General features: G+C 54.1%; 1 protein-coding gene across 1 annotated transcript in view; it reads left to right on the forward strand.

Moving 5' to 3' along the window:
* The first annotated feature begins 22,868 nt into the window (after window positions 1-22,868).
* Window positions 22,869-25,932, forward strand: part of LOC132334949 (zinc finger protein 418-like) — a 99,230-nt gene continuing 96,166 nt past the window's right edge. Inside the window, exon 1 of the mRNA XM_059861073.1 lies at window positions 22,869-23,823. Coding sequence (XP_059717056.1) covers window positions 22,869-23,823 — 955 coding nt within the window. The remainder of the gene's footprint in view (window positions 23,824-25,932) is intronic.

Raw genomic sequence — 25,932 nt, forward strand, 5'->3', positions numbered from 1 at the left:
CAGGCTGGCTGGCAGAAGCTGTCAGCAAGGCCAGCAGCCGGCTCCCCTTCCACAACATCTGTCCCCTGTCCCGCCAAGAAGCAGCTCGGCGGCCAGCATAAAAATTAATATTCCCCAGTGCCACCGAGCGGGGAACCTCTGGCGCAGGGTCAGACCGAGCCCTGCCCTGCCTGGAAGCACCAGCATCCCCCCACCCCTGCGCCGTCTGGGGACTCATCTTGATTTCATCGGGGCACAGAGCGTGTCCTCCAGTCAGGGGCCGCAGCCAAAGCCCATCGGCTCTGCCCTGCCAGCGGCCAGCTCCAGGATGATGTTCCCAGCTCCACGTTGTTCTCCAGAAGAACACGCCAGCTGTGCCTCAACTTGCAGCGACATCACGATGCCACTGAGCTGCAGGGGGATGTTTCTGCTGTCCCAGTCCGTGGCACCTTCACTGCAACTGCCACCACTTCTCCAATAGGACGGGGAGCTCGGAGCCGCTCCCTCCACAGCTCGCCGGGGACCAGTGGAAGCATCTCCTCGGCTGTGCTCTCTCCTCTGCACCACAGCTGCAGGGAAACGCTCTGTGCTTTTCTTCCAGCGCCACGAGACGTGTTCCACTGCTACTTGCTGGGTTCCTGGATCTACTGTGCACAGGGATGCAGCTCTGCTGTCTCCTGGGCCAGGCAGGGCTCCTGCAGCCAAGAATGCTCGAAAAGCTCCTCCAGAGATGGTCTGTCTGTGGGGTCCTTGCATAAACACCACCTGATGAGGTGCTGGCACTCTGTGGAGAGAAACCAGAAATCGCCGCTCAGCGGGACAAAGCTCCTGTCCATGCTCTCCCACATTCCACAGTGCTCAGGCCACACCAGGAGTGCTCAGAGCTGCAGCCAAAAGCTTCCCATAGATCCTCTCTTGCAGAGGACACCAGCACAGAGGCACAGGTGCCACCTCCTCCAGCTAAGCCCAGGAGATCCACCTCCTCACCAGCTACAAGAGCAGGACGCTTCTGTGCCAGCTGCCGCTCCCAACCCCGTTCTTCCCCTCGTGCCTTGAGGGTGCATCCCCACCTTGAGACACCCGGGCGGGGAAGCAGAGCTGGCCCCGGACGATGTCCTCCTTCGTGTGGAAAGGAAGGTGCCCGCAGACCAGCTCATAGAGCAGGATGCCCAGAGACCAGATGGTGGCTGGCTGGCCATGGTAGCAGCCAAAGAGGATCCACTCCAGTGGGCTGTACTCCGGTGTTCCTATGAGACACGGGCACAGCTCATCAGGCATATCCTGCTCCCTCCCTCCCTCCTTCCCTCCCTCCCAGCCAGCCCCTGCCTTGCCAAAAAGCAACTTGGCTGCAGCTGGCTGAAGAAGGATCCCTCTCCCGCCCTCCCTTCCTCCCTCTTCCGCCTATTCCAGCAAAGGGGGGAACCTCTGCTGCCTGGCTGGGCCCCGGCTTTGGGCTCACCTGACATCCGGGTGTAGAATGTGTCCTGCAGGATCGTGCTGCACCTGAAGTCAATGAGCTTCGCCTCACCCGTGGCCAGGTCGACGAGGACATTCTCAGTGCAGAGAAACACGTTCATCCTCCTTTGAAAATGTAAAAAGTTTAATAAAGGACAATGGGAGACCAGGACCATGGAGCAAAGGTTATTACGGCCGGGTGCATCTTGGCACTCAGCCAGGAGCACCCTGTTCCCTTCGGGGATCCCCTGAAATACCTTTCTCCTTACACCAGCCTGTTGCATATTCATAGACCCTCATGCATATCCATAAACTACTTCACATTTTCCAGGAACTCTTCTACCTGGCCCCTCCTTGGGTCTGCCTTTTCAGAGCATGTGTGTTTTTTTGGCTGTGGTTTTGGCTCCTTCTCTTTATCACCTCCAGTTTTTGGGCCTTGGTCCACTCTGCCTTCAGATGGGGAGTGCTGATAGTTGGCAGATCTGTGCAGGTGTCCTCATCCTGTGTGCATTGGATGTTATCCCATCCCAGCAGGCATTTAACACAAGCAGCTATTTCTCTAAGCTTAATTAACAATGGAAATAAAAACTATATCTTTATAACAAAGTTAGTTTAAAAAATGGTCCCAGCCCGTATTTGATCCCATACAAGTTGATCCCAGTCTGTGTGGTCCTGATCCATATGGTCCCACTCCCTAGAATCCCAGTCCATAGGATCCCAGTCAAGGTGATCCCAGTCCGTATAATCTCAGTCCAGTATATCCCAGTCTGTGTGGTCCCAATCCATAGGAGCCCAGCCCATATGGTCCCAGTCCATATTTGATCCCACTCCAGGCTATCCCGGTCTGGAGGGTTCTGATCCCCAGGATCTCTGTCCATGTGATCCCCGTCCATGTGATCCCAGCCCATATTTGATCCCAGTCCAGTTTATCCCAGTCTGTGTAGTCCTGATCCATATGGTCCCACTCTGTGCAGTCCCTGTTCATAGGATCCTAGTCCATATTTGATCCCAGCCCATATTTGATCCCAGTCCATATTTGATCCCAGTCTGTGTGGTCCTGCACACACTCCCAGAGTCTGGAATTCCAGTTCCAAGCCAGGAAACAATGTTCCTGCCCTAGAATTTCCTTCCTATCATCTCAAAACATTAGAATAAAATTATAAATAAAGAAATAATAAATAAAATGAAATAATAATGATGAAAATGAAATATAGTAATTTCAACTCTTACTTACGATATTCCAATAATGATTCAACCCAAAACAGCAAAACCTATTACTATAACATTACCAATAAATTTATATAAACAAATTATATACCAAGAAATAACTTTTGAAAGTTTTAACTCAATGGCTAATATACTTCAGATAAAAAATATCTAAAAAAACCAACATGCAATCTAACACACCTTAGTTAAACAATTCATATTACAAATATACTAAACACAAAATCAAACACCACTATAATTTCTCACACATTTTAACCAAACAATTAAACTTTAATAACATCCTTAAGTACTCTTAAAAAATTAAAATTATTTTTAAAAAATTAACTGTGTGTGGGTGGTTTTATTTGGATATTGGTTTTTGGGTTGTTTGGGTTAGATGATTTAGAAAAATGTTTGGGTTAGATGATTTAGAAAAATGGGATTTTTACAGGAATTTAATCAGCTGAGAAGGCATCACTGCAAACAGAACTGACTGAAAATGAACAGGACAGAAATCAGTAACTCTGAAAGTTTTATTTGCTATCAAATACATCCCACCCAGCCAGCCCCACACAATCCCCATCCCACTGCTCCAAACTGGGATCCCACTTCTCCCAATCTCCTCCCAACTCCATCTCAGCCTGGGAGCTCTGGAGCGAATTTGGCCGGGGACTGAGTTTTTTTGAGGAGGGAACAAGAAATTTGAGGTGGAATTGAGCCATTTTGGGTAAAAATACAGTTCTTTTCAGTGGGATTTGAGGCGACAGATCGATCCCTCTTGGCTTTTGGAGTACAGAGAGATGGAGAAGAGAAAAAAATTAAGGCCAAACACATGGATAAGCAGCCAGGTGTGTTCCCAAAATGGATCACAGGGAATGTGGGTGACCAGGGCTGTGCCCAAAGTGGCTCCTCCAGTGGGGGATGGAGCTGGAGCAGCGCACTAAGCTCTTCCTGCACTCGGGGCACTCGCAGGGCTTCCCTTACCGGTGCCTCCGTTGGTGTTTGGTCAAGGTAGAGCTCTGTGAGAAGTTCTTCCCACACTGGGGACACTCGTAGGGCCTCTCCCCAGTTTGGATGTGCCGGTGGGTGATGAGGGTGGAGTTGCACTTGAATCCCTTTCCTCAGTCAGGGCAGAGGAAGGGCCTCTCCTCTGTGTGAATCTGATAGTGCTGGATTAGACTGGAGCTGATCCGAAACCTCTTCCCACACTCGGAACACTCGTAGGATCCAAGGATCCCCGCAGCTCCGGCCCCTGCCCAGCCGCTCTGTCGGCAGCACAAAGGCTTCAGAAGAACCACCAAAGGCCAAGGGCCTTCTGACCATTTTCCCTGCTACACTGCATGTCTGGGCAGCTGGCTGAGCCCAGGCACCCTTTTCCCCCTCTTCCCCTATGACCTGCAGACCCTGGGCAGCAAAAGAAAACTCCTGGGAGTCTGTGTATTATAACACATTCTATATTCATATACTAAAGAAAAAAAAACAAAAAGAAGAACAATCCTAAAGTGAGAATTCCCGCTGGCTCAGGTGGCCCCAGCAGACAGAGCCTCTGGGATCAGCTCTCTGCAGAGCTCCAGCAGCGCAGCCAGTCGAGCCCCGACAGACGAGGCCGTGTCCTCCATGCCCTGCGGAATTGATCTTGCAGCCTCTGGAAGAGGGTATATCGCTCACTCTGCAGTGCCCAGAGGACATACAATGTTTGAAGTGCCATGTCTGACACGGCACTGCTGATGTCCTCTGTCAGGTGTTCAAGGGCTGAAAGAGAGAGCAACAGAGCCATGGTCAGATCCCAGATTGGCAGAGACCCGAGGAGAGCCCCCTGCCAGGGCCATCCCAGCCGGCTCTAGGCATGGCCAGGAGGGAGCAGGGACCAACAGGACCAGCCCGAAGCTGCTGGCCACGAATCCCCCACGTGGTCCTGAAATCTCTGTGTGCTCTGCCCACGCTGCCCCTCGTCCGCACAGGGAGCAGAGCCCTCTGCAGCCGGGGCAGGGCTTGCAGCTGCCCCCACCAGCCCCCACTGCCAGCCCGCTGCCCTCACTCACCACTGCAGATGAGCTGGAGCTCTTCCTTCTTCCCCCTCAGGTAATGCCCAGCCATCCCTGTGAACACAGAGCCTGTCACAGCCCCAGCGGCACAGCTCCCTGCCAGCGGCGCTGCCGGCGCTGTGGCCACACGGCCTGCTGGCCCGGCAGGGCTCAGCCCGGGCCCTGGCCGCACGCTGCCGCCCCAGGGCACGGCTGCCAGAGGGCGGCAGCAGCGCCGAGGCCAGCCGGGGCTCCACGGCGCCGGGCCCGGCCGGCACTGCCGGGGCAGCAGGCGGGGCTGGGGCTGAGCTGCGGCGGGCCGGGGAGGGAGCCCGGGCTCGTGGCTCACCCATGAACCTGATGGCCGCCTCTCGCAGGGGCTCCTGTGGGCTCTGCAGGTAGCGCAGGGCCCGGCGCAGGTGCTCGGCCGCTCTGCTCCTGTCCTCTGCCAGCTGGAGAGAGCGGCGGGAGGGAAGGAAGGGTTGGCGCCGGCTCAGCCCCTCGGCCGGGCGCTGCCTGCGCCCAGCCCCGGCCTCCCCTGCCCGCACAGCCCTGAGGCGCGGCCAGCAGCCCCCAGCGCTGGGCTCCCGAGGGGAGGGCCAGAGGGCCGGCTGCTGCCCGGGGAGCCGCGGTGCCGGCCCGCCCCGCCGCTCCGCCGGGCCGGGGCTCCACGGGCACCCGGCTCGGGCCCACGGGAGCCTGGAGAAGAGCCTGCGCGGCCTCGGCGTGCAGCAGCGGGCAGGGGCACAGCTGCCCGCCCCACACACTGAGCACCGCCCTCGGGGGCCTTCTCCAGGCTGAGGCCGGGGATACTTGGCAGTCCTTACCAGGCTCTCGCCAAACCTCCATGTCTGATCCGCCTGTAGCACTTGATTGAGATCCCTCCTCTTCAGGAATCTGGCTGAAGAATGCAGCATTTCCCGGGAGGCCTGGGGAGCAGCAGAGATGTGGAGATGGCCCCACAGGCCAGGGCACAGGAGCATCCCAGTGCCACAGCCTGGAGGAGGCTGCAGCCCGCAAAGTGCCAGGGCAGAAGGCAGCCCAGCCCCCTCCCGTGGGGACAGCAGCCAGCCACAAGTCCTCACCTCAGCTACAAGCTGATTCTCATCATGGCAGTGGAAGTAGAGTGGGAGCAGGCTCTGGCGCACGTGTGACTTCAGGGCTTTTCTTCCCTCTGGCGTTAATAAGTCCAGCATCTCTTGAAAGACACACATGGAGCTCAGCTGCACCTGGCTATCATCCTGTATGAAAGCAAGGGCAAAAGACCTCAGCATCAGCTGCTTCAGACCCCCCAGAGCACAGGGCTGCATCTCCACAGGGCACCGAGTGTCCGGGCAGCAGCCAGTGGCCGTGGGCACAGAGCCTTACGCAGTCAAAGAGTGGCAGGAGCGCCTCAGCCAGCTGCAGGGCGATGGGGGTGGGTATTTGGGCACCATTATCCAGGAGCAAATATCTGAGTAGAAGAATGGTCATCCTGACCATGTCACTATCATTTTCCTCCAGGAGCTCCACAAGACTTTCAGTCAGGCTCCCCATTTTTTCAGCCTGCGTGGAACACAAGTTTGTGAAACACCACCCTGCTGCTGCTGGGCCCAGAGGCCAAAGGCCTTTCCCAAAGCACTCGGGCAGCTGAAGCAGGAGGCAGGAGAGCTGGGAGCAGCTGCCCCAGCACCCAAAGCACAGGCAAGGCCAAGCGACTGCGTTGCCCAGCCCCACGCTGCCTGCATGGCTTCAGCCACTGTCCCCTCCTCACCATCAAGGGATTCTTGCCCAGCACTACGAGGCCTCTGAGGGCCAAGTAACGCCTCGCCCTGTGCTCGCTCTGCAGGTTCTCTGACATGATCTCCAGAACACTGTCACTGCATTCCCTCAAGTCCAGGCACTCGAGGACCTGAAAGGCACAGGGCAGTGACAGGGGACCCCGCCAGCAGGAGCCTGGAACCGCACAGGGCTGGGCCCAGGCAGCAGCACAGGGCATGGGCACCGTCCTGGCAGCTGTGGCTACGAGAGGGCAGAGAGCTGGGAGGCAGCTCAGCAAGGCAGTGCTGGCCTTGAGGCTCACCTCCACAAGGAATGCCAGGGCAGGGAAATCCCAGTATGGCATTTCTTTGCCGAGCATGCTGAGCAGGTAGAATGCAATCTCGGAACAAAAGTGTATGTCTGATTGGCAAATTTCTCTGACAAGAGGAAAAAGGAAACAAGACCCTGAGCCAGTGGGCAAACCTCTGCCAGGAGTGACTCACAGAGTTGAAATCTTTCCCCACCAGCCTTCCAGCAAGGAGCCCTGGGCCATGTGGGAGTTGGTTGCTCATGGGCACCCTCCTCTCCCTGCCTTTCCCAGTGTGCTTGGCCATTCCTCAGTGACAGGGCCCTGTAGCCCACGACCACGGGGACTGTGTGGAGCACCTGGGCACAGAGCACAAATGTCAGAGGCAGTGGGGAGAAGGGGTCTCACCTGCCCAGCAGAGCCACGGCAAAGTGGTGGGTGTCAACAGAGAGCAGCGTGTCCCAGCCACGCCTGCGTTCCATTGCCACCACCACATCCTCACACCGCAGAAGGCAGAGCAGGGACTTCAAGGTCTGCACTGCAAACCTGTGTGCAGAGCAAAGCCCAGGTCACACTGGCAGCACTGGCTCCTTCCCAGGCCACGTGGCAGGGAAACAGGATGGAGCACCTGTTTGGGCTGGTGGCAAGGCCGTGCTCTTCCTGGCATTGCTTCCAGAAGTTAATGACCTCCTCTGGCATATCCAGAGTGCTGAAGAACACTTGGAAGAGCAGATGCACAAAGAGGCGGGGGAAATACACCTTCAATATACGTGGGATACAGGGCACCTGGAGGATCTTCCACATCACCACAGTTGCCTGCAAAGAACAAAGACCCCCGAGACAGTGCTCAGTGCTGAGGTGTCCGTGTGGCAGGGCCCGAGCTTGGCAGGGAGAGGCCCAGAGAGACACAGGGGGAGCACGGGGCCTGGCGGGCCTGAAGCTGCCCCTGGGCCAGGTTTGAGGCCAGCGCCTGAGGCAGGGAGATGCAGTGGGGGAAGGAGGATGGAGAGCAAAGGCCAGTGTCAGAAACTCACAGCCAGGGCAAAGACACCCGTTTCGTCCCCATCGGAGGTGCACGTGCTGTGCTCTGGCCAGCTCCCCAGCACATCCAGGAGTGTCAGCTGCACCAGCTCCACAGTCCTGGCTGAGCCCATGATGGTCTTCCACATGGCCATGGCAGCTCTGCGGGGTTAGAGCTCCGTCTCAGGTAGTCTCAGACAGAGCACTAATGGGGGGGCTGAGCTGGCTGCCAGTTTTGCCTCTGCCCACTGCCCCTCGCCAGCAGCACCCAGGCAGCCCAGCCCGTTGGGGACAGAGCTCTGAGGGGCAGGGAGGGAGCATGGCAGCAGGCTCAGGGGCTGACATGCCAGGGCTGGGAAAGGGAGCAGCCAGAGGGCCCTGGAAAACTCTGTTGGTCAGACACCAACAGAGTGTTGGTGGGACAGGCTGTACAGGGTGATGGGCTGGGGAGCCCTGAGCCCTCTGGGCAGGTGGGCCCCATACCTGTCACAGGATGGGGCCAGACGCAGGAGTGTCACCACTGCGTCATCTGGCTGTGCTTCTGTGAGATCCAGCAGAGGCTTGTCCAGCCTGTGCACGTCAGAATCATTGGCCATGAGCCACTGGTGGATGTACCTCACCATGGCAGGAACCTGGAGAAGGCCAAGGGAGACTTGGAAAGCTGCCAGAAGGAGGAATGTCCCCCAGTGTCCCCAGAGAAGTGCTTCCCTTGCCACCACACTGCCATGTGGCCTCAAAGGCTCACAGCAACCAGCATGAATGGCTTGGGAGGCCAAGCAATTTTTGGGAGAATCAAACCCAGACCACAGGCTGCTTACTTGCGTTGGATTGTAAAAATCTTCCTCTACAAGCATACACAGCAGGGCAGCACTGGTCTTAGTCTGGAAAATGGGTGAGTACGGTCTGAGCCCAGTGCCCATGGCGATGGTCTCTTCCTCCTTCATTCTCTTCATGAATTGGCAGATGAACTGTAGGAGAAGGGCAGGAAGGCAGGGATGTTTCATGGAATGCTGCACACATGGTGCTTGGCTGAGCAGGGAAAGCAGGCCCAGCACAGGTGGGGATGGCTGCAGGTACCTGAGCTGTGCTGCGGAAGCGACCACGGCTGGATTCCTGCTCTCCCGTGTGCTCCAGGGCTGCATCTGGTAAAGAGTGAGCGCAGACAGAGCTGAGGGGCTGCGGGAGAGGCCGAAGAATACAGCCCAGCCCTGCGCTCCCCAGGCAGGGAGAGCCCTAGGAAGTCCCAGGAGGATGGAGCACGGCCACTGCGGGGTGTTTGCCTGGCCCTTCTTCTGTCCTGTCCGTAGGCATGTCCCCAGGGGATGGCATGGCATGGTATGGCATGGCATGGCATGGCATCGGGTCAAGCCAGCTGCAGGCACCAGTCCTGCAGCTCAGCTCTGCCACTCACCCTCCTGCAGTGGCTGGAACGGCACCACCTCTTCAGTCTCCTGTGCTGGGGCAGCTCCAGGGCCTTCTTCCTCCTCCTCCTCCTCCTCCTCTACCCAGGCTAGCTTGGGCACTCTCGGGGGTCTCTTCTCCATGTCTCTGACTGGATTTGTTGGTATTTGCAGGAGAGATGCCTTGGAAAATCTCCAAGTCACCCAGTCCTGCAGTCGTGCCTGGAAGGCACCTTCAAGAAAGAAGCCTCAGGAAGGCTAAAGAACTGCAAGTCCTGCACTCGGTCCCAAGGGCTCCTGCCACAAGGACAGGAGACTCCTGTCAAGGATTGTGGTCTGGCCTCGAGGGCACCGGCAGCAGGGATGGGAGATGCCTCCGGGGCACCAAATCCCACGCTCTGCCCTCAAGGGCACCTGCAGAAGAGAAGGCTCAGGGAGACCACGGGTCGGCAAGTCCTGTGGTCTGGTCTCGAGCTCAGCTGCAGCAATAACGCCTTGGAAAGGCTCCGGTTTGGACAGGAACGAGCGCGCTGTGTGGGGGCTCCTCACGGCACCGCTCTGTCCTGTCCTGTTCCGTTGTGTGCTCTGAGCACTGTGGTGTGCTCTTGTCACTGCCAGCTCCTATGTCACCACGTGTCACAAAGGGCCCTTGGACACCCGTTCTATGCCACAGAGCCCACGCTGCTCCGTGTCACAAAGGGCCCCTGCACACACTGCCCCTTGCCCTGGGGCCGCCCCCAGCCCACCCAAAGTGGCCCAGGTTGAAGGAATCTCTCACCCCAGATGTCTAAGACAGCCCAACAGGGTCTTTAGGAACAGCTCAAACCATCAGCAAACGCTGCCCTGCTCTGTGGGCTCAGGGCAGCAGAAGTAACCCCAAGGGCTCTGCTGGGCAGGGCACAGGGCCTTCCACAGAAGCTGGCTCGGCCTCCTTGGGACACATCCTGGCCAGTGGCCATCCTAAACCCACGGGTGTGACACGGACATGGAACGTGGGGGCCAGGGTATGAATGCTGCTTTGACCCTTGCGGCCTGGGGAGCGCTGACATCAGCAGGTGTGGCAGAGTCCCTGCCCAAGCAGACCTACCACCCTCCGAGCCCTGGCAGCGCTGGTGCCCATCTCCTGTCCCAGAGACCTGTGCCCCTGGGGGGCTTCTGTGCCAGAGGGAGCCAAAGCCCACAGGCACTGGGGACTGTGCTCCTTCCTGCAGGAGCTGTTGGCAGGAGCACCTGGAGACACTGCTGGCAACACTTGGTCTCGGTCAGAAGCTCTCACTCCATGCTGAAATGATTTTCTCATTGAAGTCATTTCCTTCAGCACAAAAACACCTTAGTGGCAAAGGCACAGAAGAATCTGGCATTTAGGAATCCTCACTTCAGGAAAGCATTACTTCCCGTTGCTGAACTCAAGTAGTTCCAAAAAGTTGCAAACTTCCCAACTTCATTGGGATGGCCTGAGAACGTGACGAGTTGGAATTTTGCTTCCTGTCTCAAAGCAGCAACTCATTTGCCTTAACATCATCCACTGAGAGTCACTTAAAATAACACTGTACAGAGGTAAAAAAAGGGCCATTCTTTTTTTTGCAAATGGTTTTCTACGAAGAGATGATTTTATCCTAATTCTCTTAAAGAATAAAAGCTCTCAAGAAATTAAAGTCCACTCAGTGTTACAAAAGTAGCCCAAACAAATGAGTAGATGGCAAAAGGGCTAATCCTCCCCCTGGTACAGATATCTAAGTGGCCAGTAAAGTACAGCTCTCCCCTCTTGTTCCCTGCAGGAAAATCAGGACCATGAACAAGAATAGTCACAGGTATTCTTTCTGCCCTCTGTAACCAAATCTGTGCCAAACCACAGATGCTGCTTTCAAACTGACTCAAATTCCAGCCTACACTTCTCACCTTCCAGACAACTCCTTCCCCAACAACCCACAAACACCAACACCCCCAAACTACCACAGAGAAGCCCTCAACACCCTGCCAGGACCCTCAGCTGTCCCTGTCCCTCTGCAGAGCTTTCCCACCCTCCAGCAGACCCCCTGGTTCCCTGCACATGCCGTGGGATGGCACTCAGGAGGATCTGCCCCAATACCTTCTTCTGTGGCAAGCTCAGGCTGCCAGGCCTATGGTTCCTGGATCACCCTTCCCACCTCACTGGGAGCTCCCTGGGAAGCACTTTCCTTGAGAAGCAAGCCCCTTTCCTCCAAAGGCATTTCCCCAAATGTGTAGCTTTCCTGGGGAACACCAATACACTCTTAAGAAAAGCTGGCAAGGCTGAATAACTTCAGGTCCTTTCAGGACAGGCACTCCAGCTCTAGCTTGTATTCCCCCAAGTGTGTTTCCAGGTGGAGGTTCAGAGGTGCAGCCCCAGGCCCTCTACAAACACAAGCTGCCCACTGCCTCTTCACCTGCCTCAACTCCTGCCTGTGGTCACAGCAGCAAAACCAGGCTGTTCCCAGCCAGAGCCCAGAGCCCTGTTCCTGCAGGATGCTCTTGCTAGCACCTTCCAGGACTCTCAGCTGTGCATGCAGAGCTTTTCATGCTGGCTCCCAACAGGCTTTGGAAGGCAGAGCACAACCTGTCTGGCTCTGCCACCAGCACACCCCAAACACAGGCAGAGGAAGAAGCAGCAGGGGCTGTTTTGCAGCCATGCCCAAGAGAAACAGGAAGGGTGCCCTCCCTCTGGTCTCACTTGTTTGGCTTTTGACTGGGTCTGAGCCTGGGGCTGCCATTCCTCGGTTGTGGGGACCAGAACCACACCTGGGATCCCAGCACTGCCTGACAGCGCTCTGGGCACTGGCACGGTCGCGCCTCTGAGTCTCAGGCACCGTGCTGCGGCTTCATTTGCCCTTAGGCACACCCAAAGCTCTCTGTTAAGCCCAGATGGTCTCTGGTTCTGCCCTTTTCCTGATCCTGTGCAGGGATGGAGCACTGCTGTGCTTTCAGGAAGCTGTTCTTGAAACCTTCCAGCATTCCAAGCTCCTTTGCCCTCCATGGATGCTTGCCATGGAATCCTCACAGGTGGGTTCAGAGCATTCTCAGGTTTGCTCTTCCAAAGTCCAGGGACTCCAGGGTGCTCAGCAAGATCTGCAACTCCACAGTGTTGTGGAACTGGACCTTCAGCACAGGGACCTTTCCAGCCTGATCTGCCCTCGTTCCTCTGTGTCTGTGCAAAAACCACAGTGTGGAAGAGAATGGCAGGAGGGGCCTGTGTGTCCCAGGGCTCCGGATTTGCATCGCTCCAGCTCCACAGAGATGCAGGTAAAGCAAAGAAGCCAAACTGTTTATTAATGGAAGGCAAAGCAAATGGATGAGCTGGGAGGGAAGAAAGGGGATGGGCAGGTTCTGAGGGCTGTCAACAGCAAGAGAGAAGGCAGGAGCTATGGGAGCTTCCCACAGGTTCAGCTGTGCCAGTCATCAGCTGTGCCTGGAGCTCCAGCTGTTCTCCTCTGGTCTCCAGGTGGTCTCACCTTCCAAGGGATCTGGAGGTCTTAAAGAGACACTGGTTCTTCTGAGCCAGCAGATGAATGTAGTTCAGCTCTTCCCTCAAACATCACCTGAACAAATATGCTTATGCAGGAGGGGCTGTTGTCTTCACTCAGGCCTTGAAGGGCTGAAAGAGACAGGAACAGAGCCACAGTCAGAACCTGGATGTGCAGGAATCCAAGGAGACCTTTCTGCCAGAGCCATCCCACCCAGCTCTTGCCATGGCCACAAGAGAGGAGGGGCCAAGGGGATCAGCTGCAAGGTGCTGGCCATGAATCCCCCTGCCCACATCCCTGAAATCTCTGTGTGCTCTGCCCACAGCACCCCGCCACACAAGGAGCAAAGCCCACCACAGCTGGGGCAGGGATTGCAGCTCCCTGCCCAGAGATTGCAGCTCACCCAGCCAGCCCCTGCTGACAGCCCACTGCCCTCACCACCCTCACAGAGGGCCTGGAGCTCTTCCTTCTGCCCCATCAGGAGCAGCCTGGCCATCCTTGGGAACACAGGCTCACCATAACTAAGGCTGCTGTGGCTATTATCCAGTTTGATTTATGGCTTAATAAGGTGAGGGATTAATGGATTTTTAACTTCCTCTGGAAGGCAGGCACATGGATTCAGAGCTATGAGACACTAAGTGTAAGTTTTGGGGTTACTTTAATAATGGTACTTACTGTGAGGAAATGACACTGGGGGAAATTTTCTCCCAGCCCTTCACCCAGCCCTTTGGGTCTGCCCCACCAGTTTTCAAAGGGTGCAGATCCACTCTAAATGCTAAAGATACCATACTGTGGTTGGTGTTGCTGATAGGCCTGTTACATTTAGCATTCAGAGATAAGGGAAGATTAACCTGGATAACCACGCTGACACCTACCCCAGAGACAAGGGATGCTGCTGTCCCAGAGCCTGACCCTGCCCCAGAGCCCATCTCAGAAATGAACCACCCAGGTTGGGTGGGGGTTCTAGAGAAAAAGATGGGCCAGATGCTGAAGGAGTACATTTCCACAGCTGGTGAAAAACCCTCTCCCTGCCTCAAAGAGGGAGAGTCTGATGGTGCAGCAGTGGAACCCACAGATGTTACAACTGTCCAGGTTCCAGCTGAACTGCAAAGGCAATCACAGCCAGCAGCAGTTGCCCCAGTGGAAACAAGGAGATCTAAGATGAAGCCAGAGCACCCAGATGAGCATAAGAAAGGAGGGCCCTCACAACCTGCAGGAGAGACAAGAGTTGAGATCATCACTGAGTCCCTGATGTACAAAAGTCTCTGTAATCTGCACAAAGGCATTGTACAAAGGGGATGTGAGGCTTGTACAATCTGGTTACTCTGGGTCTGGGACCCTATGGGTACAGGTGTGCAACTGGATGGTGGTGAGGCAAGGAATGTGGGACCCTTGACCCAGGACTCAGGTATCAATCAGATTTTTGTAAGGGAGCCAGGCTCCCTTTCCCTCTGGGAGCAGCTTTTAGTGAGTTCCAGAGAGAGGTTTGTCCGCAGGGAGGGAATGCAGGAGCACCACCATAGAATGTGCTGGAAGACCCTCTGAGGGGGGAGGAAGGGATCCAGCAGCTGAGAGAAGTGTCAGTATTGGAGGTCTCCTTGGGAGGGATGGACAGCATGATAATGACCCTGACAAGGTCAGGTGCACAGGGCAAATGTGTTGGAGTCTGGCAAATCTGGGGCCATCTCAATACATCACCTTCATTGCAACAATTAATGCCGATACCAACCAAGAGACAGTGGGCTCTGTTGGCAACAAGCTTAGAAATTATGAAAGTATGATCACTGGCCCGATGCAGGCTCATGTCTCTGCTGTAGTCCAAGAACTCAGAGCAGAGATGAGGGAGGAGGTGAGGAGGAACAGTTCCCACATTGCGCCAGTGGCTAATTGCCTACATAGAATCTCCCTTAATTTTTCATCCTCTATCTGTTTTTCAATTGCTGCAGCAATTTTTTCTACAAATGGCAGAAAAGGTTCTTTAAGACCTTGTTTTATAGTGACATATTTTTGTTTTGGATCTGCCATTTCCATTGTTTTATAGCGTTCATACCTAATTGTTGAGCCTGTGTTAAAACCAGGGGATCCCACCGTGCCTGTAAATCTGGATTAGAAAAAGGCCCTTGACCAAGCAAAACATCCACTCCTACAGCATGACGAGGGTCCTGCTGAGGTAGTTTCATTTTATCTAAAGCTGTTCGCTCAGCTAATTGCCTCCAATTTTCTTGAAATACCTTAGACTGCACTGGTTGAAAGAAAACAGTTGCCAAATGCACAATATCATAAGGAGACAGCAAATCTGTATTAACAATACAAATTAATTGCATTACTTCAACAGAATTAATACCAAATTTAGCTTCTTTAGACTGAAGATCCTGCACAACCTTCCATGCAAAAACCTCATGACTATCACTTCATCCTGAAATAGGAACTGCTTTAAACACAGGAAAAGCCATTTTACCATTACTAACACTAGTAGCAACACTATTAGCATCCATATCAAGAGCATTCAAGCCCTTTGGTGCGCCTATTTTCTCCATTAAATCCCAGCCTCCTATCTCAACTGCTTTCCTTTTAACATATTCCCAGCACCGAAAAGAATCACGAACAGTTACAGTGACATTATCAGAAGGCTGAGCTTTTGAAACACCAAGCTTATTTCTACTACCAGTTTTACCAAGGTTATTTCTACTACCAGTTCTACAAAGCTTATTTCTATTACCAGTTTTACAGCAAACAGAAGTATGCATTAAGTCAGACCTTTTAATCCCTGTAATTTCCTCATGGTCACTATCAGAATCAGAAAAGAAAGGAGGAGAAAGAGTTAATATTTCCATGTGTTCATGCAGTTCAGAGTCAGAATCAAGCAAAGGAGCAGATGGCTCAATTTGTTTCTTTTTTAAGGTCATCTTAGCCGGCCACTGTGCCGAGGACTCAGAGTTAGATTTAACATTAAGTTCAGCTAGTGGCTCTATGGGGGAGGGGTACATGGATTTGAAGCTTTTTGCAGACAAACATGAAGAAGCCTTACCAACTTTTCCCGTAGCAACAGACCCAGCAACAGTCTCTGCAGAAAAAATCCCAGCAGAACACTCAGGCTGAGCTTCTTCCCTTTGCTGCTCCCCAGCAGCTACGAGTTCCTCCTCCAGGTCTTTCTTGTCCTGTTCTGCTTTCCACTCCTTTAAGGTGTTATAAAGCAACCTCCAAGTAGGAGATAAATCTGCAGCTGCTTTATCCCCATTCTGAATTACTTCCAGAGTTTTTCTCCAACTTCTTTCCAAGCTCTAACACTAAAAGCAGTAGTTACATCAGTCTTAAAATTTTGAGACTTTGCCCATAATTAAATACTATGCAGAGCATAGTCTGTTGTTTTAACTCCTTTTGTTTTTAAGGACGCTTTCCATGTAGATAAAACAATCTGTTCTTCACTTGTTAAATTATTTCCCATTGTTCCCAGCAGCTCACCTTTTTTCCAGGTGTCAGAATCAGGTCCGGACTGGCAGCTGCTCCCCGCTGCTCTCAGCTTCGCTGGGCTCTGTGCTCACTGCCCCTCGCCCGGCAGTTCCATCACGTCAGGGTAGCACCAAATGTCACCTTTAGGCCAGACGTGACATACACACGTGACCAAAGTCCAAGAAAAAAAAAAGTTTTTATTCTGCATCTTCTCCAGTTTATACACCCTTAACAAAGCGTGATCTTAAGTCATTAACTACATCACAATAACTTATTATATTCATTGGTGCAAAGCAATCAGCGTCAATACAATTGGCAAAAGTTTAACAGAAATTTAATAAGGCACGTATACACATCCACTTAGGCACATAGTCTAGCTTACAAAAGTTCTCATGTATCTTTTCTAATCGGTTTCCATGCTGATGGCCTTGTCTTCTTCCTTGCTATGGATACACCGAAAATCATCAATTGTTATTTCTTCTATTAACTCAGCTTTGCTTGCAGGCCAGCTGTCAAGCCCCGCCAAAGCAGCCACTCTGCCCATGGACAGCCCAAGAATCACATTTGCTGGAGCCATCAGACTCAGTCTGAGCTGTCCTTTCTCCAAGCTGCAAACAGAACCTGCCCCAGCCAGTGCCCTGCAAACAGGGAGGGTTCTGTCAAGCCAAGGAGAGTGCCCAGAGATTTGGGGTCTGTGAGTGCTGGCACAGAGAGATCAGGCACAGGGAAACACCTGCAGGAGGAAAATCTCCAGGAAGACAGAAGATCAGGCAATGAGAGAAAACCAAACTCAGAAACGCTGTCGCAGGGAGAGATCAGAGATGTCCACAGGATCCCCTCCAGTGCAGCCCCTCCCTCTGAAACAGTCCCCTCCCTCCTGTGCCCCCAGCCAAGCCTCTGCCCTCAGGGCCAGGGCTCCAAGGCATGCAGCCCCTCCTGTGCAGGCAGAGCTGCAGCAGAGCCGTGGGGCAGCTCTGCAGCCCCAGGCCCAGTTCCCTCTGCAGGGCACAGGGCTGGGAGCAGCTGCCCAGCCCTGGGGGTTCTGGCAGGGGGCACAGCTGGCTCAGGGTGACGCTGTCCCCAGTGCCCGGCTCTGGGCAATGCTGTCAGTGCAGCCAGGGAAGGAGCTGCATCTCCCTTCATCCAATGCCATCATAGGAACATCTGGAAGTCTCCCTGAGATTTCAGTCCAAGCTGGGAACTTCAGTCCAGGGTACAAATCTGTCCTAGGGCATCTCTGAGTTATAAGATTGACAGGGAAAGGCAGAAGTGTTGTGACACTGAAATTGCTGCTGGGTTGGTGGAATGAGCAACGTGAGTCCTTGTCTACAAATGTGGAGCTGGGCTGTGGTGGATCCATCTGCTCTCAGCAGCACCTGGTCACTTTTTAAGGGAAAGGTTGGAAGGTGATGACCCTCCACCTGAGAAAGGTGAAATCCCAGAGAAACTCTGAACAGGTCAGAATGACAGACCATCTCCCCTCACTCTCCACTCACCACTTTGCCTCACAGAACTTGCTCTGTTCTCCCTGAGTGTAGCAGTGTTATAGGTTGACTATATGATGCTTTTATCCCCAGTTGTCTTGTTCTGTTTGTGCTGAATAATAAGTTTTGCACCTTTAAGACTTGTTCCAGAGAGTGAAAGAGAGAGAGAAGCAGCAGCAGTTTGTTTTCAGACACAACTCACTCCTCCACATTCCTGCTCCTGGACTGTGTTGTCTGCAGACAGACAGCGGGACAGAGCTCTCCTTTGCTTCTAGTTAGTTTAGCTAGGTGAGGCAAAGAAGTTCTCTAGACTGTGGTTTTTCCCTTTTCTTTGGCCCTGTTCACACCTGCTCTGGACTGAACACCAGCAGAGCACCGGCAGCTCCACCTGTGGCCCCCGGGCCGGGCCTGGGCCGCGGCATTTCCAGCACCGGAGGGGCTGAGCAGAGACTGAGTGAGCTGAACTGCAACCCAGGGGGGACTTGGTGAGTTTGTCATCTCTTTTGGAGCAGTAAGAGTTTCATTGTTTAATATTGTTTAAGTTTTATGGTTTAATGAACAGGTTTTTCCACTTTTCTCCAAGGAGGTATTTTCTCCCGGACCGGTTGGGGGAGGGGCGACTGAATCTGCTTTCCTAGAGGAGCCCTTTGGGGGGTTCTCTCCCAAACTTGCCCTGAACCAGGACAGTGACAGTCTCCAGAATTTTGGGGGTTTTATTTGGGTATTTGGGGAATTTTATTGGATTTTTGGGAGCATTATTAGGATTCTTTGCAGGTCCAGGAATTTTGAGGAATTTTCTTTTGTTCTTTGGTGGGATTTGCGGGGGGTTTGTGGGGTTTTTTTGGATGCTGCCAAGATTTCTTTGGGTCTTGGGGGCATTTTGTAGGACTTTTTGTTGTTTTGGGCATATTTTTGGGAGGATTGGTGGGGTTTAATTGGGATTTTTGGGGGGGTTGTTGGGATTTCAATAGATTTTGTGGGCTTTGATTGGGATTCTAGGGTGTTCTAATGTGATTCTGTGAGATTTAATTGGGATTTTGTGGGTTTTATTGGGATTTTCTGGGCTTTGAAGGAGATTATAGTGCCTCTCAGCCCTTCCCCACAACTGGAGACAACCCCAAAGCCCCCTCAGACCACCCAAGGTCCCCCAAAATCCTCCCAAAATTACAATAAGATCTTCCAAAACCTCAGAGAATCCCACAAAATACCAGTGAAACCCACTCAAATTAAAAAATACTCCCAAAAACTTCAATAAATGCCCCAAAACAACCAACCCCCCACAAAACCCCAATAAAATCCCCCAAATTCCAAAACCCCCCAAATCCACAACACCCCCAAAACTCAGTAATTGTCTCCAAAAACCCCAATAATTCCCGCTAAACTCCCAATAAAATTCCCCAAAGCCCAAAAAAGCCACCCCCAAATCCCCAAAACCCTCCCAAAATCCCCCAAAAAGCCCCCAAAATCCCCCCAGACTCACTGGGGCCGTCCTGGATCAGGGAGCACTGGCCGGTGGAACAGGAGCCACTTCAGGGGGCCCTCGGAGCTTTTTGGGGAGGGGGCACCATGGGAGACCCCCCCCACCAAGAACCGGTAAGGGGAGGACACCCTGCTGTGACCCCTCCCCCTGAAACCCCCTGACCCCGGTTCAGGGTGGGCCTGGGACCCCCCGGGACCTCCAAATCTCCCCCAGGACCCCTCCAGGAACCCCAAACCCCCCAGAGCCCCCCAAGGTTGGCCCAGGGCCCCCTGAGAGCCCCCAGATCCCAATCGGGCCCAGCCCAAGATGTCCCCTGAGACCCCCCCAGACCCTTCCCAAGACCCCACCCAGGACCCTGCCAGGACCCTCCAGACCCCTCCCCAAACCCAACTCAGGTTCCCCCAGCCCCTCCCCAGACCCCCCCAGGACCTCTCCCCAAGCCCTTCCAGACCCCCCAAAGCCCCTCCCCAAAACCTCCAAAACCCTCCCAGGACACCCTCAGGACCCCCCCAGAACCCTCCCCAAACTCCCCCACGACCATCCCAACACCCCCAGACCCTCCCAAGACCTTCCTACGACCCCTCCCCAAAATCCCCCAGACCCCCCCATATCCCCCCTCGAGACCCCTCTTAGGACCCATCCGCACCCCCCAGGTCCCCCCACAATGCCCAAGGACCCTCCCCAGACCCCACCCAAACCCCCGGACCCCTCCCCAAAGCCCCCCCAGACTCCCCAGGACCCTCCCCCGCCCCCCCGATCCCCTCTCAGGCCCCTCCCGCATCTGTCCCCAGCCCGGCGGGTCCCGGTGGCGGCGGGGAACGGGGCGCCACTTCCGGCTCGCCTCTGATTGGCTGCGACGAGGCGGGGAAGGCGGGCGTTACTGAAGGGAGCCGCGCTGTGAATGGTTGGTGCGGGGACGTGCAGCGCGGTGATTAGTCGGTTCGGCGGGGCGCGCCGCTATTGGCTGGGAGCCCGCGCACGCGGCTGAGGCGTGAGATTGCGAGAGGAGAGCGGCAGAGGAGGGGCTGGGGTCTGAGGTCTGAGGTCTGAGGTCTGAGGTCTGAGGTCTGAGGTCTGAGGTCTGAGGTCTGAGGTCTGAGGTCTGAGGTCTGAGGAGGAAGGGGGGATTTCTGGGGGCTTTGACGGGAAATAGGGGGGTGTGTGGTGGGTTTGGGGGGAATGAGGGGGTGTGAGGGGGCTTTGGTGGAAGCTTGAGAGGGTCTGGAGCGTTCTCAGGTGGGTTTAGGGGGATCTGAGGGGAATTGGGAGAGTCTGAGGGGATTTTGGGGGATTGTGAGTGGAACTGTTGGCTTGTGAGGGGATTTGGGGGTTCTGAGGTGGGTCTGGGGGGAATTTGGGGGAGTCTGAGGGGATTTCATAGAGTTTGGGGGGATTGAGGGGTCTGAGGGGGATTTGGTGCAGTCGGATGGATTTGGGGGGGGTCTCAGGTGGCTCTGGGGTGAATTTTGAGGAGAACTGGGGGGGTCTGAGAATCCTGGGCAGGTTTTGGGGGTCTTGGGGAGGGTTTTGGGGTCCGGAGTGGTCCTGGGCCAACCTTGGGGGGTTTGGGGGTCCTGGAGGAGATTTGGGGGTCCCGGGGGAGTCCCAGGCTCACCCTGAACTGGGGTCTGGGGGTTTCAGGGGGAGGGGCCACAGCAGGGGTTCCCCCTTCAGGTTTTTGGGGGGTCTCCCATGGTGCCCCCTCCCCAAAAAGCTCCGAGGGCCCCCTGAAGTGGCTCCTGTTCCACCGGCCGGTGCCCCCTGATCCAGGACGGCCCCAGTGAGTCTGGGGGGATTTTGGGGGCTTTTTTGGGGGATTTTAGGAGGGGTTTTGGGGGAGAATTACTGGGTTTTGGGGGGGGGTGTTACGTGATTTGGGGGGGGTTTGTAGATTTGTGGGGTTTTGAATTTTGGGGGATTTTATTGTAGTTGTGGAGGGTTTCTTGGGGGGTTTTATTGAAATTTTCAAGAGTGTTTTTAACTTTTGGTGGGTTCCACTGGTATTTTGTGGGATTTGCGGGTGTTCAGAGGGTTTTTTGAGGATTTTTTGGGGATTTTGGAGGTTTTTAGTGGCATTTTGGGGGGGCTTTGCAGGTATTCTCAGCTGTGGGGAAGGGCTGAGAGGCACCAAAATCTCCTTAAAACCCCCAAAAGTCCCAATAAAATCCACGACATCCCAATTAACTCTCAAAAAGTCCTGTTAGAACCCCCTAGAATCCTGATAAACGCCCAGAAAACCCAGTGAAATTTCAACAAATCCCCAAAATCCTAATTAAACCCCACAAATCCCTGCAAAAATGTCTGCAAAACCATAAAAAAGTCCCACAAAATCCACCCCAAGACCCAAAGAAATCTTGGCAACACCCAAAAAACCCACAAAAACCTCCAAAATTCTAACAAAAAACTCCAAGCAATTCCTTAAAAAACCTGAACCTGTGGAATCATCGCCCCCCCCATCGCGCAGGTGCCCGGGGAGGGGGAGCTCGGTCCAGATATCCCAGGGGGTGCCTGGGTTGAGTTTTTTGGGGGCAGGATGTTTGGAGAATGAAGAATCCAAGGCTGAGCGGAAAAGGCCCCTTGGGGGGACATCGGGGGGTGCCGGTGGTGGCTGCCGGCAGAGGCAGCCTGGAGGAGCAGAGCCCTGTGTCCCCCAGGAGCCCAAAGTGGGGAGCCCAGAGAGGGGGGAGCGCCGCCATTGGCAGGACCCTCAAGAGCTGGAGAGGGGCAGGGGGGACTCCTTGGAGCCCCTGCAGCCCAGAGCAGAGAGTGAGGGGAGAAGGGACCCGGGAGCTCAAACAGCCCCGGCATCCCAAAATAGTGAGAGCGAAGAGGGGGGAGCTTTTGGGATTGCTGGGACTGCCAGCAGCCTGGGCAGGGCGGGCACTGAGGAGAAGAGGGACCCCCAATCCAAGCATGACCCCGACAGCTGGGACAGGGGGGAAATCCTGAAAGCCACAGGGGAGGGACCAGGGATGGGAACTCCTGGGAGGCTTTTCTGGAGCCCAGATGGCCGGGGACTTGTAGAGATGGACTTGGACAGAGGGACCTTCAAACTCAATGTGTGTTGGGGAAGATGAAACAGGAAAGCATCATAAATATGATTATCTGGCAAAAGATTTTGAGAATATATAAAGTAGAAACAAGATTGAAATGAAAGCAAGCTTTGAGTTACCTTATTTACTGAACAGCTGGAAAACAATGGTGTGGCCCGACTGAAGGTAATCCCTTTGTGATGAAACAATTCCCTCTGCTTGCAGACAGGTCCAAGGGCCAGAGCAGACCCTGCTAGCTCAGCAGAAGGGGTCGAAAGAGGAGTTTTTAGGCTTTAAAATGTAACACGGTATGGTGATGTAATGATTCCTCTAGGCTGTATGTAAATGCTGTAGGATTTGTATCTTGTACCCTCTCATCCTCTCTCCCACTCTCTTCTCTCGGGCCTGCTCTGAGCTGTGGCTGGCAGCTCCCAGCAGGGCCCCTGCACCCAGGCCCTTTGCAATGAACCCCAAGTTCCACAACCTGGCTGCAGAGATCTCTCGTCTCAGTCCATCCCAACTGTCCTACCCCTCCAACAATCCTACAACAGCTCATCCCTTGTTTTCCCCAAACCAGGATTTCCCATTGCCAACCCCTGGGAGGCTCCAAGGAAGAGGAAGATGCCCTGGGACACTGAGGCAGGTGAGGAGGAAGTCAGTGCCCCTTTCCCCCTCTGTCCTGCTCCATCTCCCAGCCCAGCACGGCCCCCGGCTGCAGGACAGCCCTGGGGGGATCTCCTTCCCCTTGCCTGTGGCACGGAGGCAAATCCCATCCTGTCCTTGTCCTTCCTCCCCCAGAGCAGGAGCTGAGCATGGAGAGGAGGGAGGACAAATCCCCACAGCAGAACCTGGCAGCAGAGGCCATTTTGAGCGGCTCCACGGCGCAGGAACCCAACGGGGAGGAAAAGCCCCGGAGATCCCGCACGAGGAGGGGCTGCAAACGCAGATGGCGGGGATCTGAGGGGGAAAGAGCCAGCCTGGGCCGGGAAGGCGGCCAGAGATGGAATCAGAGCTCAGAGCTGGTGCTGCATGAGCAGTTCCATGATGGGGAGAAGCCCCACACGTGTGGGGAGTGTGGGAAGAGCTTCAGGTGGAACTCTGAGCTGATCAGGCACCAGAGGACCCACACTGGGGAACGGCCCTACGAGTGTGATCAGTGCAGGAAGAGGTTTCAGACCAGCTCAGATGTCCTCAAGCACCAGCGCACTCACACAGAGGAGAGGCCCTTCCGCTGCCCCGACTGCGGGCAGGGCTTCAGGCGAAATGACCATCTTGTCATGCACCAACGCATCCACACTGGGGAACGACCCCACGAGTGTGGGGAATGTGGGAAGAGCTTCAGGCACAGCTCCCACCTGATCAGGCACCAGAGAACCCACACCGGGGAGAGGCCCTGCAAGTGTGGGGAGTGTGGGAAGAGCTTCAGGCACAGCTCCACCCTGATCAGGCACCAGAGAACCCACACCGGGGAGAGGCCCTACAAGTGTGGGGAGTGTAGGAAGAGCTTCAGCCGGCATTCCAACCTGATCCTCCACCAAAAGATCCACACTGGGGAGAGGCCTGCCGAGTGTTCCAAGTGTGGGAAGAGGTTTCGGAGCAACTCCCATCTCCTCCTGCACTATCGGATTCACAGAGAGGAGAGGCCCTTCCAGTGCCCTGACTGCGGGAAGGGATTCAAGCACAACTCCACCCTCATCACCCACCGGCGCATCCACACCGGGGAGAGGCCCTACGAGTGTCCCCAGTGTGGGAAGAGCTTCTCACGGAGCTCTACCTTGACCGGACACCAACGGAGGCACCGGTAAGGGAAGTCCTGCGAGTGCCCCAAGTGTGGGAAGAGCTTCGTGTGCTGCTCCAGCTCCATCCCCCACTGGAGGAGCCACTTTGGGCAGAGCCCTGGTCACCCACATTCCCTGTGATCCATATTGGGAACACACCTGGCTGCTTTTCCTGTTGGTTTGGCCTTAATTTTCTTCTGATTCATCTTCATCCCTTAAAAACAGCACAAACAGGGTTAAATAAATGAAATTGATCAAAGATATCTAAAGTCCCACCATTTCTCAGGTGTTTGAGGGGGAATTTAGGATTTGGGGACACATTCTGTGTGGAGTGCCCCTGTTGCTAAAAGGCAGGAAGTTGATCTCAACCCTCTTGTGTTGCTAAGATCTCCTCCCCTGGCCCAAACCCAAACTCCACCCCTGGCGTACCCTATAAAAACCCCATGGCCCTGCCTTTGCCCTGTCTTTTGGGGTAAGAAATGAATTCTGGAGCTCTCTGAAACCAAGACCCGTCTCGTTTGTTCCCGGCACCAGCACCTGCAGCCTCCCTGGACAGCATGAACTCTGGAGACTGGGGGCAGCCAGTGAGGACATGTCCTGGATTGCAAGATAAGTGTGTGTTTTGTTTGCCATCTGTCAGAGGTGGGGCAGTTATCTTCTGTGCATTGGGCAGTTTATCTCTTCCACAACCATTCCTCCCTCCAGGAGAGATCTGCTGTTAATGGGCCATTAATTTACAGGAGAGTGAACGTGTTTTTCACAGGCAGCTTCACAGAAACTGGAAAACGTGGGGGTTCCCAGGAGGGGGCACCGCTGATCCAGGGCATCGAGGCACTGCCTGCAATTGTCCATAACCGCCCCTAAGGAGCCTCCAGGGCTTCACCCTCCATGAGCTGCAGAAGACGTGTCAGGAAAGGTGACAAGAGCCCGTGGAATGGTCCTTGTTGCAGGCAGATTAGCCACTTGTAGCTCTTCAAAACTCCCTCCTTTAAAAAAACGAAAAAACTGAAACTGTTCCTAAATGTGAAAAACACGTTCACTCTCCTGTGAAAATGTAAAAAGTTTAATAAAGGACAGTGGGAGACCAGGACCATGGAGCAAAGGTTATTATGGCTGGGTGCATCTTGGCACTCAGCCAGGAGCACCCGGTTCCCTTCAGGGATCCCCCTGAAATACCTTTTCCCTTACACCAGCCTGTTGCATATTCATTGACCCTCATGCATATCCATAAACTACTTCACATATTCCAGGAATGATTTTACATGGCCCCTCCTTGGGTCTGCCTTTTCAGAGCATGTGTGTTTCTTGGCTGTGGTTTTGGCTTCTTCTCTTTATCACCTCCAGTTTTTGGGCCTTGGTCACTCTGTCTGCAGACAGGGAGTGCTGATAGTTGGCAGATCTGTGCAGGTGTCCTCATCCTGTGTGCATTGGATGTTATCCCATCCCAGCAGGAATTTTAACACAAGCAGCTATTTCATGAAGCTTAATTAACAACAGAAATAAAAGCTGTATCTTTACAACAAAGTTGCTTTAACATCGCAGATATAAAATCCATTTTAATATTTGCTAAAAGCCAATATTAGAAGATGTATCCATAACATTGCCCATATCTTTCCTTACCCTTTTGTTCCCAAGAGTGCAGCAAGGAGTGAAAACTGCCAGCATGACACGGGGTTGCTGCCATCTCTCTGTCACCCCGTGTCCCTTTCCTGTAAGAGCCTGAATGAGAGATGAGGGGCTCCAGGCAGCTCTCCAAAATGCAGTTTATTGTATCCAGGATGTTACAGCAGTCCAGGGTCTGGTGACAGAGCCTGTGCCTCCAGCTGTCAGCTCCAGCTGCAGAGAAGCCTGGAGACCCTTTAGCTTTGGTTACAGTGCATTAAATACTCTGCTTTGCTGAGCATCTTAATACAGTAGAACCAATCTTTACCTTTACTTTTATCTATAGCCTATCATAACTCCTGTAATTACCGTATTCATATTACTATTCTCCAGTCACTAAAAGTTAGTACCTTACAGTTTAAGCTAGAAGTTGTTTTTCAGTTTTCCTGCAGTGGAAAATTCTGAGACCTTTTTTCTATTTGCAATATTGACAGTC

Source organism: Haemorhous mexicanus, chromosome 16 (assembly GCF_027477595.1).
Source record: "Haemorhous mexicanus isolate bHaeMex1 chromosome 16, bHaeMex1.pri, whole genome shotgun sequence".
Taxonomy (NCBI): Eukaryota; Metazoa; Chordata; class Aves; order Passeriformes; family Fringillidae; genus Haemorhous; species Haemorhous mexicanus.